Source organism: Neolamprologus multifasciatus, chromosome 13 (genome assembly GCF_963576455.1).
Source record: "Neolamprologus multifasciatus chromosome 13, fNeoMul1.2, whole genome shotgun sequence".
In the NCBI taxonomy this organism is placed as follows: domain Eukaryota; kingdom Metazoa; phylum Chordata; class Actinopteri; order Cichliformes; family Cichlidae; genus Neolamprologus; species Neolamprologus multifasciatus.
The window spans coordinates 9,318,068-9,331,092 of NC_140451.1; the positions used below are offsets into that span (position 1 = coordinate 9,318,068).

At 37.4% G+C, this 13,025-nt stretch overlaps 1 protein-coding gene across 8 annotated transcripts in view; it reads right to left on the bottom strand.

Moving 5' to 3' along the window:
* Nucleotides 1–4,002: 4,002 nt before the first annotated feature.
* Nucleotides 4,003–13,025, bottom strand: part of cpeb3 (cytoplasmic polyadenylation element binding protein 3) — a 44,388-nt gene continuing 35,365 nt past the window's right edge. For all 8 annotated transcript variants that reach the window (XM_085183467.1, XM_085183466.1, XM_085183463.1 and 5 more), the window contains 3 exons: nt 11,770–11,884; nt 11,084–11,265; nt 4,003–8,976 (listed from right to left, as the gene is read on the bottom strand). In XM_085183467.1, coding sequence (XP_085039593.1) covers nt 8,749–8,976; nt 11,084–11,265; nt 11,770–11,884 — 525 coding nt within the window. In that variant the 3' untranslated portion in view covers nt 4,003–8,748. The remainder of the gene's footprint in view (nt 8,977–11,083; nt 11,266–11,769; nt 11,885–13,025) is intronic.

Genomic DNA, 13,025 nt, shown 5'->3' on the forward strand with positions numbered 1-13,025 from the left:
TACCCTTCTTGATTCCTCCTCTTGAGTGCTAGCTAGATTCTCATGTACAGTGACTACAACTTTGTATAACTGCTATAAATTGTACTGCTGAACCTGAAGTAATGAGTCTGTTGTGAAAATGTAAGAAGTAGAAATTAGAGATAACATTTGTTTAAAAATGTAGTGAGTAAGTGTAAAAAGTGTCAGTTTCTCTGTCCTGGATTATTCTGTTTTAATGGGATAACTGACAGTGATCCCAGCAAGAAGGCACAAGGCAAGCCATTTGCTGCCACCTATAGGTTAGTTTTGCACATTTACACTTCACTCAATCACCTGTTAAACATCACATGAAGCTGTCACAAGTTAAACTGACTGTAAAGCAAATTGATGACTGAAAGCTGTTGGGTGTTTATTTACTTTTCATCTTTTAAAAGTTCAATATGAGCCAAACAAACACAGTGAACACTCAAGCACATATTCATTATGAATGCTTCATTGTTCTAGATTATTATTGTGTTAATCTGAACAACCTCTCAATAATTAATATAATGTGTCTTTTTTTAATTTTTTTCCTTTTCTTTTTCTTTTTTCTTTTTCTTTTTTCTTTTTTTCCTTTTATTCTTTTTATTCTTTTTTTCTTCTTCTTTATCTTTTTTTCCTTTTATTCTTCTTTTTTCTTTTTTCTTTTTTCTTTTTCTTTTTCTTTTTTCTATTTTTCTTTTTTCTTCTTTTTTATTCCTTTTATTCTTCTTTTTTCTTTTTCTTTTCTTTTTCTTTTTTTTCTTCTTCTTTTCTTCTTTTTTCTTTTTTCTTTTTTCTTTTTTTTTCTTCTTTTTTCTTCTTTTTTTCCTTTTCTTCTTCTTTTTTCTTTTTTCTTTTTTCTTTTTCTTTTCTTTTTTCTTTTTTTTCTTCTTTTTTTTCTTTTTTTCCTTTTATTCTTCTTTTTTCTTTTTTCTTTTTTCTTTTTCTTTTTTCTTTTTTCTTTTCTTTTTCTATTTTCTTTTTTCCTTTTATTCTTCTTTTTTTTCTTTTTTTCCTTTTATTCTTCTTTTTTCTTTTTTCTTTTTCTTTTCTTTTTCTGTTTTCTTCTTTTTTTATTTTTTTCCTTTTATTCTTCTTTTTTCTTTTTCTTTTTTCTTTTTTTTCTTTTTTTTTCTTCTTTTTTTCCTTTTCTTCTTCTTTTTTTCTTTTTTCTTTTTTCTTTTTCTTTTCTTTTTTCTTTTTTTTTCTTCTTTTTTTTCTTTTTTTCCTTTTCTTCTTCTTTTTTCTTTTTTCTTTTTTCTTTTTTCTTTTTCTTTTTTTTTCTTTTTCTTTTTTCTTTTTTTTCTTTTTTTCCCTTTTATTCTTCTTTTTTCTTTTTTTCTTTTCTTTTCTTTTTTCTTTTTTTTCTTCTTTTTTTTCTTTTTCATAATATAACTTGAGCTGGCCTCTATGGTAAGAATCCACTTTATTTTCTTTCGATGCATTTTGTAATGTAATATTTTTGCCAATTTATGGAAATGTGTGATAATATGTGAGGGACAGTGTTGGGCAAGTTACTTTGAAAAAGCAATTAGTTATAGTTACTTGTTACTTTTTTAAAAAAGTAGCACAACCTCACATGTCATATTGTATCAACACAAATGATCTAAAATCAGACAAAAAACATAAAATCTGAGCAGAAAAAAGTAACAACCACAAACATGTTTCATGAATCATTAACTTGAAATGCAAATATAAATTGTAAATTTTAAAAACCTATACACAAGTTTTGTAAGCAAGAAAGTTATTTGCAGCTATTTATCTAAAAATGCAGCCAAGGTTGTTGGGTTTTTTTTGTTTGTTTTTTTAAATAACCATTTCCAGCTATTTGCCGAACAATCAGGTGTTCTGCATCAAATAAGATGCCACACAAATTATTTGTGCCAGTTTAAAAAATAATTTTTGTCCACTTTAAGACAGACGAGAACATCACAAGCCTGATAGCTGCAGGCCTGACAGCAGGTGTATCACTCCTGTTTTCCACCTGGAGACAGCGTTGCAGTCTGCACGTCTTCAAGAAGAAAGGCCTGAATCTACAGATCTATAAGCATTTATGTTTATAAATGCTTATGAGCAAGATTTTCCTAACTGACTTCAAACGTTTGAGCTGTTTTTAATGATAGTGCGTGGTTATTGATTACAGCAGATCATATAGGAGTATCAGGACAGTGAAGAGACTGTTAAATAGATATGAGCAAAGGTGGAGTCTGTCATTCTTAAAATGCTCCTACGATAGGCAGCTGGCAGGATTGAATGACGCCTCTTTGGTGAAGTACAGATACAGGCTGTAAGCAACCACGAGCCACTGTGTGACAAATTAATAAACATGCATAATGTAGATTTGGTAAACACATAGGAGCCACTAATATGAGAAAATGAATGAGTTAGGGAGAGTTTGCTGTCAGTCTTGGAACTGTTCAACTCAATTTTGTTTGCAGACAGAGCTAAAATGTTGCGACTTTGTTTAAAACTGGTGACAAAATTCTGATCAGATACAACTACATACAACACACAATATACAATATACACCACTGCTCAAGTGTTTGGGTCAGGTTGAGCGGTCCTTGTTTTTAATTTTAAAAAAAAGATCACATTTGATTTCTTGTAAATTCACCATACTTTCTTTGGTTGTTTTGTTCTTACTTTCTCTTTTCCCTCACCCCAGTGTGTCCCCAACAATGTGGCATATGGCTGACCCTCACTGGGTCTGGTTTATCCTGTTAAGAGCGAGTTTTTCCACCCCACTGTGTCCACATGCTTGCTCATTATTTGATTGTTGGTGTTCTTTTATGTGTATACTTTGTGTATGGACTATACTTTTGTAAACATTTTAGAAAAGATAATTGGATGCAATATGGACATTGGGTGTAGGCTGCAGGAATGTGGAAAGATAAGAAATATGTGACCAACCCATCATTACACATGATTCTAAATAACGGTATTAATTATGTTGTACACAAACATAATTGAAATGTGATTTTGATGATAGTTAATCATGCTTGATTGCTCAATACTGATTTAGTGATTTAGGTGTTTCTGACTGTAATCCACTTTCTGTACAGTAGGCAGACCTAAAACAACCTTTTAAGCGTCATTGTGTTCCTAAAAATGGGCGTCATACATAACAGTCCATCATTTTTGGAGTTATCGCTTTTAGAAATTTCTACATCAATGACATTGAGCCTTATTAAGGAAGGCTACAATACCTGTTTGACTCTTAAAAAGCTACAATGCTTAAACCGACACAGTGATGAGCTGTTACCGTGTTGGAGGACTACTTCCTGCACACAACTGCAGGAACTCAATACCTCAGGCCAAGAAAGCAGTTCATGAAAGTACTCGTAGCACTGTAATGTTTAATTTCTGCCGTTTATTGAGATAAAACGTAATCTCGATGTTGGTGAGCTTTAGACATGCAGCCTCTGCTAGCTCTAGACAACATAAAGGTTGCCATTTCTGAGCTTCCAGTCTTTTTTTGAGCTAAAGTTAACTTATCGTAACTGTAAGGAGGAAGATTAGGGCCAGTGAAGGAAACAAAGAACATTTATACAATTCAGAGTTTTCTCATAATTGTGAATCTTTGAAATCTCAGAATCCTGAGAATTTAGTGAGAATGTTTAATATGAAGTCTGAAAATTTAGAATTTTTGAAGAAAAAAAAGGGGAGAATTCTGACTTTTCTTAGAATTCTGGATTTTCAAAATTATGTTTTTTGTTTGTTTGTTTGTTTGTTTTTGTTTTTTTGTTCTTGTTTTTTAGATTTCATGAATCCACATCCTTGGCGGAAAAATTCTGAAAAATCATTTTTTTAAATCTCAAAATTCTTACTTTTTCCTCTTTGTATTCTGGAAAAAAGCAACTTTTTGATTCGCCCTACATAATGACTACAGCTTAAAGCAAACTGGCCCCCAAAAAACTTCTAACCTCAGACCACTAAAGCTCACCAAGTTACAATACGATCTCCTTAACAAATCTGTAAAGAACAAAATCGAACGAGATGCAGTTTTACAAATTCATTTCTGCAGTTATGTGCAAATGCTTGGTTCAGCTAACAGCCTCCATATTTATTGATGAGTACAGCAGGAGAGACAGGAGTCAGTTTTTCTCAAATAAAATATTCAAACGTCAAACCGTTCTTTCCTTCAAGGCAGGAAAAAGGGTGAAAGTACAGATATATAGAGAGCAGCCACATTAGGCCCATGCCTGCTATAAATGATTAATATTGTACAGGTCACACATGCTCCTTCCAATTTCTATATGTATCATACAGTGCAGCTACGTTTACATTCATACTTAAATACAGTCACACTGGTGTGCTCTGTGGGGACTGAACCACGTACAGCATGTGTCACTGGTGTGTTTTTAGAAGGATCTGCTGAGTAGAATAAAGTATGTGAGCTAATGAGTAGCAATTACTGGAACATAGCACTGAGTAGCAATAGCAGTAAATGGTCAGTGGTGTCATCCATCTTCCACAATTACATCACAACATACTACATGTATGCTCCATTCTGCCATTTTTATTTTATTGCCCATTCATCTGTTTACATTGCGAATCACTTAAACATCACCAACCACCAATCTGTTTCTTTGTGAGTAGGTTTTTTTTTCATCTTTAGATCATTTTCACACTAATGTAAGCAACATCAGCAAGTTATAACACATAAAGCTTAGCATTTCAAGAAACGAGACACTTTAGTAACAATATTACAAAGGGTTTTTTTTCATAGCTTCCAAAAAAATGAAAAAGTGAACAAATGGAAAAAAAATAAACTTTTAAAGAATTAGCATAATAAAAATTAATTTATTCCAAGTAAAAATACAAAATAATATTAATGACATTGACCAGATATGAAAGTCTCCCCCAGAAATAATTATTAATGGTTGAGAAATAAGTCTGTAAAGAAAAAACATGAAATAAAAATGAAAATATGCAAATATGTTTAAATTCTTCTTTTGTTTTTTAGCAAAACTTTCTAAAAATAATGAAAATTTCTCAGTACAAAGGCTACATTACTACTGGAAGGTACTAGCAGGTAGAGTAGGTAAATACACAGTAGAAAATGATTTTTAGTGAATCACAATGCTTGCAATGAAAATAATTCTGCAGTAAAGATTTATGCCTCTTTTTTCTTGTTTTCTTCTTTTCTACAAACAGTACAAACAGTATTGCACATTACGACAAAGAATCAAGGTTGTTAGCCTTTAAAAAAAAAAGGGACTAATTCAAGTCTTGCTAGAATAGAAGGCCACCAGTCTATTGATGCACCTTGGGGGCTTCAGATCAAGTTACAGGTGAAAACACTTGTGTCTGTTTTGTGGTAAAAATAACATTCTTTTCACTCTACCTCCAGCCGTGACTCTCACAAGTCTTTCTCGTCGGGCTAACGAATCGGGATTGCTCTTTTTTCCCTCTTTTTTTCTTACAAAAACAAAAAAGGGAGCACAAACGTTTAGGAAACATAAAAAACTTCTCTTAAAAAAATAACGAACAGAAGATCTCTTTCACAACTCTAGTCAGCATAGTAAATGATTGATTATAAATATACAAAAAGGTGGGAAATATATGTCGTTTTCCTCTTTGAGCACCTTATATTCGATTTCCTTAAAGAGCTCTCCTCCCTCCGATGTTTCGACTGATTCGACCAGTGGGGCGCTCACCCTCGCTGCCACTGTAATAAAGTAGACTCTCACTAACTACATATTATTAGTATAAAGCTCTAGCTCCTTCAGTTGTTGTCTTTTTCCAAAAAAATAAAAATAATTAATTCTTAAAATAAAAGCAAACTTTAAAAAAAGCATGATAAGATTTAAAAAAGAAAAATCAACCATCTGTTAAATCATTTCTCTTGAAGAATTAAATTAATATATATTTCTCATCTGAATAAACTTACTTAGAAAATATCTGTTTCTCTCCTAATATATTTCAAAATTGAGGTATTGCAAAAGATCTTGTCAGTCAGAAAGCACACTTTATCTCTCTTTTTTTTTTGTCTTTTAACAAAAAGAACAGCTGACTGTTGAAAACTGGTCAGATACAAAGAGTAGTGCATAACAAATAGCTATTATAGAGAAGGAACAAACATAGAAAACCTTTTTTTTCTGGGTGGGGAAAGAAATGTCACAAAAAACACCCAGAATTCACTTTCATAGGGATGCTTATTATTACTCATGGTTAGCCTCAGTTAAGAAGAAAAAAAGGTATTGTTGCTTAGTTTCGATTTCTTGGTGAAAAAACAAACAAACACACAGTTTAACTGAGTAAAATGAAAAGAGAGGAGAGGGACTGCAGGGGCGCCAATCACAACTCACGGAATTAAGGGGAAGGGGTAACACACGATAACTCGCAATGATGTAGGATCCCGTTCAGATTGTCCACAAAACTGCTAAAACCAGTGTAATGTGGCCCACCCTCCCACAAAAAAAAAAAAAAAAAAAAAAGCATACCCTCCCCGTCTTCAGCAGTCAATACTTAAAGTTTCTATGCATTGCATCCACCTACCCGCCCATTCCTGTTTAAACTGCACCATAACCTTTTGATAAAAACAAAAATATATATCTATATCTCCACCTTTTTTCTTCTTTTTTTAAGCAGGTCCATTACTTCAAGCTTTGCAGGAAAATAAAAATCTGGATAAATGTGGTAATCCCAGTTTGCACATCTGCATGTTCCGGCAACGCTCCTCCTTCCCACCCATCCCTACCCCTTCCCATTTAGCGAGAGCATGTGCAGGGCTCAGTTTCTCAAGTGTCCAGTAGCTTCAGTGTTAAGTTTGACTCCTCGCCCCTAAACGCCTCTCTCTTTTTTTTGTTTCCTCATCCGATCTGCTGCGCCCACGTACCGTCCAGTTTCCTCATCCCGTGTGTCAGGTGGTCTCTGTTAAACAAAGTCGAACACGTGAGCTCTTTGGTTGCACTCTGGGACGTAAACGTGCGCTTTTTCTCAATGGTGGAAAAAATAAAAGGATAATTTCAACTCAGTTCTCAGTCTAAGCTCACATTGGTTGCGTCTCCTCGGACCCAGTTAATGTGCATTTAAAAAAATAATTTAAAAAAAAAGATCGACAGCCGTCCGAGTACACATGTGAGAGACTTCTGTGTGTACTGGTGCAAGAGTGTGTGTGTGTGTACGTGTGTGCAAGTAGGTGTGTCTACAAGAGAACATATATACGTGTGCATACACTAGTTATGACATTTCACAGGACTTCTATGTCGGACACTGACGACAGTTAAAGCGAATCACAGTTCTAGGCATACTCAGACCTAACTACGTACTGTATAAAAAATTGCACAATTCTATCAACAATCACTGCAAAAAAGGGAAAAAAGTACTTCACCTATCAGACAGTTTTTTTGTTTTAATGGTAATCCTACATTTTTTTTTTTGGATTTGTGATTATTAAGGTTTTTATCATAATATCTGGATGCCTGTTTGTGCAGGAACCCTCTGGTTCCTCTGACCAGCTTTTCCCTGTATCTGTCCAGTTTGGTGTGAGTCAAACGTCTGTAGTGTGCTGTGCAAACATGGGCAGAATCGAATAGACGTGATATTGAAAAAGTCTATTGCATGCAGCAACCTGATTGAAATAAACATGCAGTTAGGGGGCGACCCTCCCCATCCCCCCCGCCTGGTCCCCACACACGCACACACACGCACACACACACACACACACACACACAAAAGTTAGCCGTCTCTGCCTGGGGGCGCCCCCTCCCCCTGCCACGGCTCTCATTTAATTTAGGAGGAAAAAAAAGAAAACGTAAAAAAACCCCACCAGGTGCTTCTCTCTACATCTGCTGTTATTTTACACCCTAGCCTGAATAAAGTTATGGTATCTGTTTATACCATGGATTTAGCAGCAAAGCTATTGCAGCATTACATTTACATAACACTAAAAAATAATGTTATTATCAAAAATAAAGACCTAGAAAGCAAACTGATCTGATTGCGCATATGAGGTATTAATATTTTCAGAGTCAAAATGGAGAGCGAATATAGCCGTGTTATTTTTTTTCTTTTTAACTCCACACTACTGCGTAGTTGTTGAATCTTGCTACATCTTATGCCACCTATTTTGCTCCTCTGTATGCATTAATTTCATTTGCCTTTGGTAGTTCTTTTTTCTTCTTAAATCAGGGGCAATATAACTACAGGTTTTGAAAATAAGTGCATGCTCCTTTTACGTAAAATTTAAATTATCTATAGATGTATAGATAGGTACAAAACAAAATATATATATTTATATATATTTATATATGTATATTTTAAATATTTGCATGGTCCCACCTCTGTGTTAGTAAAGGGGAGGGAGGTCCAACAGGACGTACCGCACCACCTAGTCAACAGAACAGGGAACTAAAAGTAGCCAGGGGCCTAACATACCATCCTGTGTGCGTGTGTGTTTGTGTGTGTGTTTAGTAAGATTTTGTGCCAAAGTGCAAATTCTAAGCTCATGGACTTTCGCATTTCAATTCCCCCACAAAGCTTCATCGTCGGGGGGAACACTAGACGATGAGTTCAGAGCTGTGTGCTGTGAAGAAAGTCCCATGTGTTTGATGGTATCACTTCTGCCTTTTTTATCATGAGGTGTTTGTGGGATGCAGGGTGGATGGATGGGGCTTTGGGGAGGAGGGTTCCAGCGCTGTCCTGGGCTGCAGGAGGATTTTTTGGGGGCAGGTTGGCGTGGGTTCACTGGGGAGGAGGGGCGGGGGGTTAGGCAGGGCTGGCTCTTGGACTCAACCAACTCCCTCAGCTCCAGCGGAAGGACACGTGTCGAGGGCGGTCGCCCCCTTCCTTCACCAGTGGCTTGTGAAACTCTCGGCCGGCTCGTGAGTGGATGCTGGCCCAGCAGTACTCGCAGTAGTACTGCAGGCAGGTGACGTTGGCACAGAAGAAGGGGGCGAACTTGCCCCCACAGCGTGCCCCCTGGCACTCGTCGCACATCTGGTCGTCCAAGACGTACGGCTTGACCTCCACCTGGCCAAAAAATACAAAAATCAGCATTTTAGGTTATCATATCCAAAAAACAAGGCCTCAGTAATACTGTATTCACAGCGACTGCTGCCATAATCTTTCAGCCTCAACAATGTTTTAAAGAAAAAGAAACCAGCTAATGCAATCACTATGAATGAGAACAGATATTTTTAGATATGAAATGACAGACAAATCAAGAAAACCTGATAAAACAGATCAGCTGCAGCTGCCTCCCCGTCAACGAGCAACGAGAAACGGAAGCCCGGTTCGGTGAAACTACCATGTCCTCTGGGTGTCATTGCATGATAATCAAAAAATAGGGCTGCTATGAGTCACTGATGGATTTTAAGCAATCAATAAATAACTCCAGGCTACATCCATGATCCTTTCCACAGGTGTGGGGTCAAACAATTGGTACAGATCTACCATTGCCATTAAACAGTCTGCATCGATTCCCAGTATAAAAGATGGGTGTATCCATCATGGCATCTCCCACTGGTTCATGAAACATAAACCATATGAGACTAGTGAAAGGTTGATCAGTTAATTGATGTCGTGTTTTATTCAGTGAAGTAGTGATTGAGCCCATAAAGTCAGGAAAATGTTTACCAAGGTAACAGAGCAAAGATTCAAGGGCCATTTTAGCATAGACTGCTATACTATCAGGTTTTTTGCAACCAAAGAAGGCGCCCTCTACTGGCCATTAAAAATAAAGTATGCGAGCTGCAGGTTTTTTTTCCATTTCCTCCAGTTTTTTGTTGTTGTGTATATAAAAAACAAAAAAACAACCCACATAGCCATGTGATTTGCACAGTAACTGTGCTAGAATAACAGCTGGTTTTCTCCAGATGTGTTGCCCATTTAAGTCATAGTCCAGAACCCCCGTTCATTGTGATCTGTTTGACAATTTCTAAAATAAAACAGGACATCCACCAATATAATGAGTTTGACCACGAAGCCAGGAGACAAGAAATGAGAGCTCAGTCACCATGGAGACGCCTCAGCGTACGAGCAGGCAGAGGTGGATGTTAACCTTGTTATAGTGTGGCCACAAAATGAAAGGTTATCAAATCCTTCAGCAGTGGGAGACCGTGCTTAGCCAAACTCTGCAGCAGCTACAGTGGAATATCCACTGCTGAGAGCAACGAGCTCACGGAAGACAAAAAAGCAAGAAAGCCAGAAAGAAACGGCCAGGCTGCCAGGCCATTAAACACCAATTTCATCTCGGTGGACACAGAGCTGACCAGAGGTAATTAGCTCACATGTGCTATCATCAAGAGCCATTTACAGTTAAGTGAGTCACAGACAATGAAGGCGAGAAAAAGGACGAAGAGAAAATGGCACCAGCTGGCATCCTAGTTTCTCACCACAACTGAACATGAATTTCAAGAATGCGCTCCACTGTCTGTGGTCTGCAGTGAATATAAATCCTTTCAAAACTCTTAATTCTTTCAACTTAAATCCTTTTGTTGCAGCCTAATGCCTAAAAAAACAAAACAAATGTAAGATGGACATCTATTTACCGCATAAAAGGAAGACATTTTGCTAGGTATCTGGTTCAAAGACATGAAAATAAATATTTTGTCGTGTGAATGTTTTTGATGCTGTAAGTGGCATTTTCGGCACACAGTCCTAGTCATAATAAAGACACCATAAACCCCCGACTGAAGATAGATGGTGATAGCCGAGGTGGGTTGGACAGTCCCGCCCTGCAGAGGTTCAGCTTCCTGGCTGACAACCAGTCTCCCTCGGTCACGATCTGTCCCGCTGCAATTGGTCGGCGTGCCTAAAATAACCACCCAGCAGCACAGCTCCAGTGGATATACATGTATAGGGAACTACTATAATTAAACCATCCCTATGTGTCGGACTCAGCCAAAGGCCATAGTCATTACACATCCAGGCATGGCCTTTCGTTATTGTAGGCTATGTTGGGTAGCTGGCTGAAATCCCTGCTATAATGAAAGCTCTGATACATGGAGGAGGACTCAAGCAGAGTTCAGCTCCACAGCTCGCCATAGGAATGACTGTGAAAACCTCACTTGTGGTCGAGACGCTGCTCTCTTTCAGAAGAGGGATCGCTGTGAACGAAGCTCACGAACTCACTCACCCTTTTGTCGATGTCATTGTGCTGCAGCTGAACGAAGCGAGCGCTGATGGCAGCGATGTAGCTCTGCTGATTGGAGAAGGCCACGCGGCCGGCTCCCTTTGGGTATTTGAGCTCTGGGTCCGTGTCGATGCCAGCATAGCAAACACCTCCGTACAGCCTGTCCATGATCATAGCCAGCTCCACTGCGGAGAAAGGAAGGGAAGAGAGGTGGGGGCGGGGAGAGAGATGATTAGTGCCGCAAACTCCTCTCGGGAGTTTCTGTGAGTTTGCAAGTTCTGAGTTTAGTTTGTTCTACAAATTGAAAGCCTTCAGTTACGCTTGAAAAAGCAAAAGAAGTGTCTGACATAAAAATCTGCCCTGCTACACTACGCATCAGAGCAGCAGTCTCAACTCAAGCTGCTGGTGTAATTAGCAGGGGGTCACATTGCAGACAAGCCAGCAATGTTTAGCCCAAGAAAAGAAAGACTGAGCCTTCCATTACACCATGAATTCTTAACGTGATGACCACTTGGCCTCCGTCCTGGAAACCCAAGTAGAGGATTGTTTTCTCACAGGAAGAACTTTCATTATAGCCACCAGCCTCTGAGCTCCATGCCAGCCAATGTTATGAAGCCAATTTAGAGGCTCTGGGAGCTTGGTGGGGGAAAAAAAAAAAAGATGTCCTCTCATTCATATTTCTGACTTACCTGCACGCAGGGGCCGTGGCACCCCCCCAACAAAGATGGTCTTGCGGGGATCCAGAGGCTGGGAGCCATCCATGACAAAGTCACTGTCGCTCAGGTTCCAGGGACGGATCTGGACCTTTGTGTAAAAGAAAAATGAAATGTTCCCACTTAGAAGTCATTGTGTGGTAAGCTGGTTGTGCATTTGGTTTTAACTAGATAGCAGTGTGGTATCAATCAATTATGTTAACTATACATTAGTTTAATCCAGAGTAAATTAGAAAGATAGTAGCCCTCAATCTTCTACAAATCAATGGTCCACAGCTCTCGTCTGAACAACACACCACACAGTTTATCTCGATACAAGTAAACTATATCTACATATATCACCATCTCTATATATCTCTATCTATAGATAGAGATAGAGAGATATATATCTATATCTATCTATATATATAGAGAGATATATATATCTATATCTATCTATAGATAGATATAGAGAGAGAGATATATCGATCTCTATCTATAGATAGATATAGATATATATCTCTCTATAGATATAGACAGATATAGATATATATCTATAGATAGATATAGATATCTATCTATAGATCTATAGATATATAATATATATCTATATCTATCTATAGATAGATATAGATATATATCTCTCTCTCTATATATATATATATAGATAGATATAGATATATACACAGCTTAATGTTACATAACTTATATTTTTTCCATATAGAATGTACACAGCTTAATGTTAGAAGCCAGAGAGTCCGTGCTAAAATAAGAAGGTTAACCAGCTAAACTTAAACACATAAACATGCTGGAATTGGCACTGAGAGCCAGACAGCATGCTAATTTTAGCAGTTGACTCAAAGCACTACTGTTAACCTCACAGGCCCACTAGCATGGCACTTGAATTTTTTTTTGGTGATCAACTGGACCCAGCACCAAATTTGGATTCAGGAGACAAACACCGTCTCTACTTTTAAGGTTGGGCTGAAATTTTTATAAATTTTTTTTTTTTTTTTTTTAAAAAGAGGGCTGCATTTGAATAAAAGACAGTGTGTCTTTTGTTCCTTCCCACTGTCACCAAGAGCTTTCTAACAGGGTCTAAGGCGTTGTTTGATTGTTCAGGCTTTTTGTATAGTTCACAGTCTTTACCTTACAGTATAAGGCACAGTTACACACTTGTTCTTGTGATTTGGCACTATATGAATAAAACAGAATCAACTTTTTTTAAGAACCGTGGGCATACTGTCTGGGCA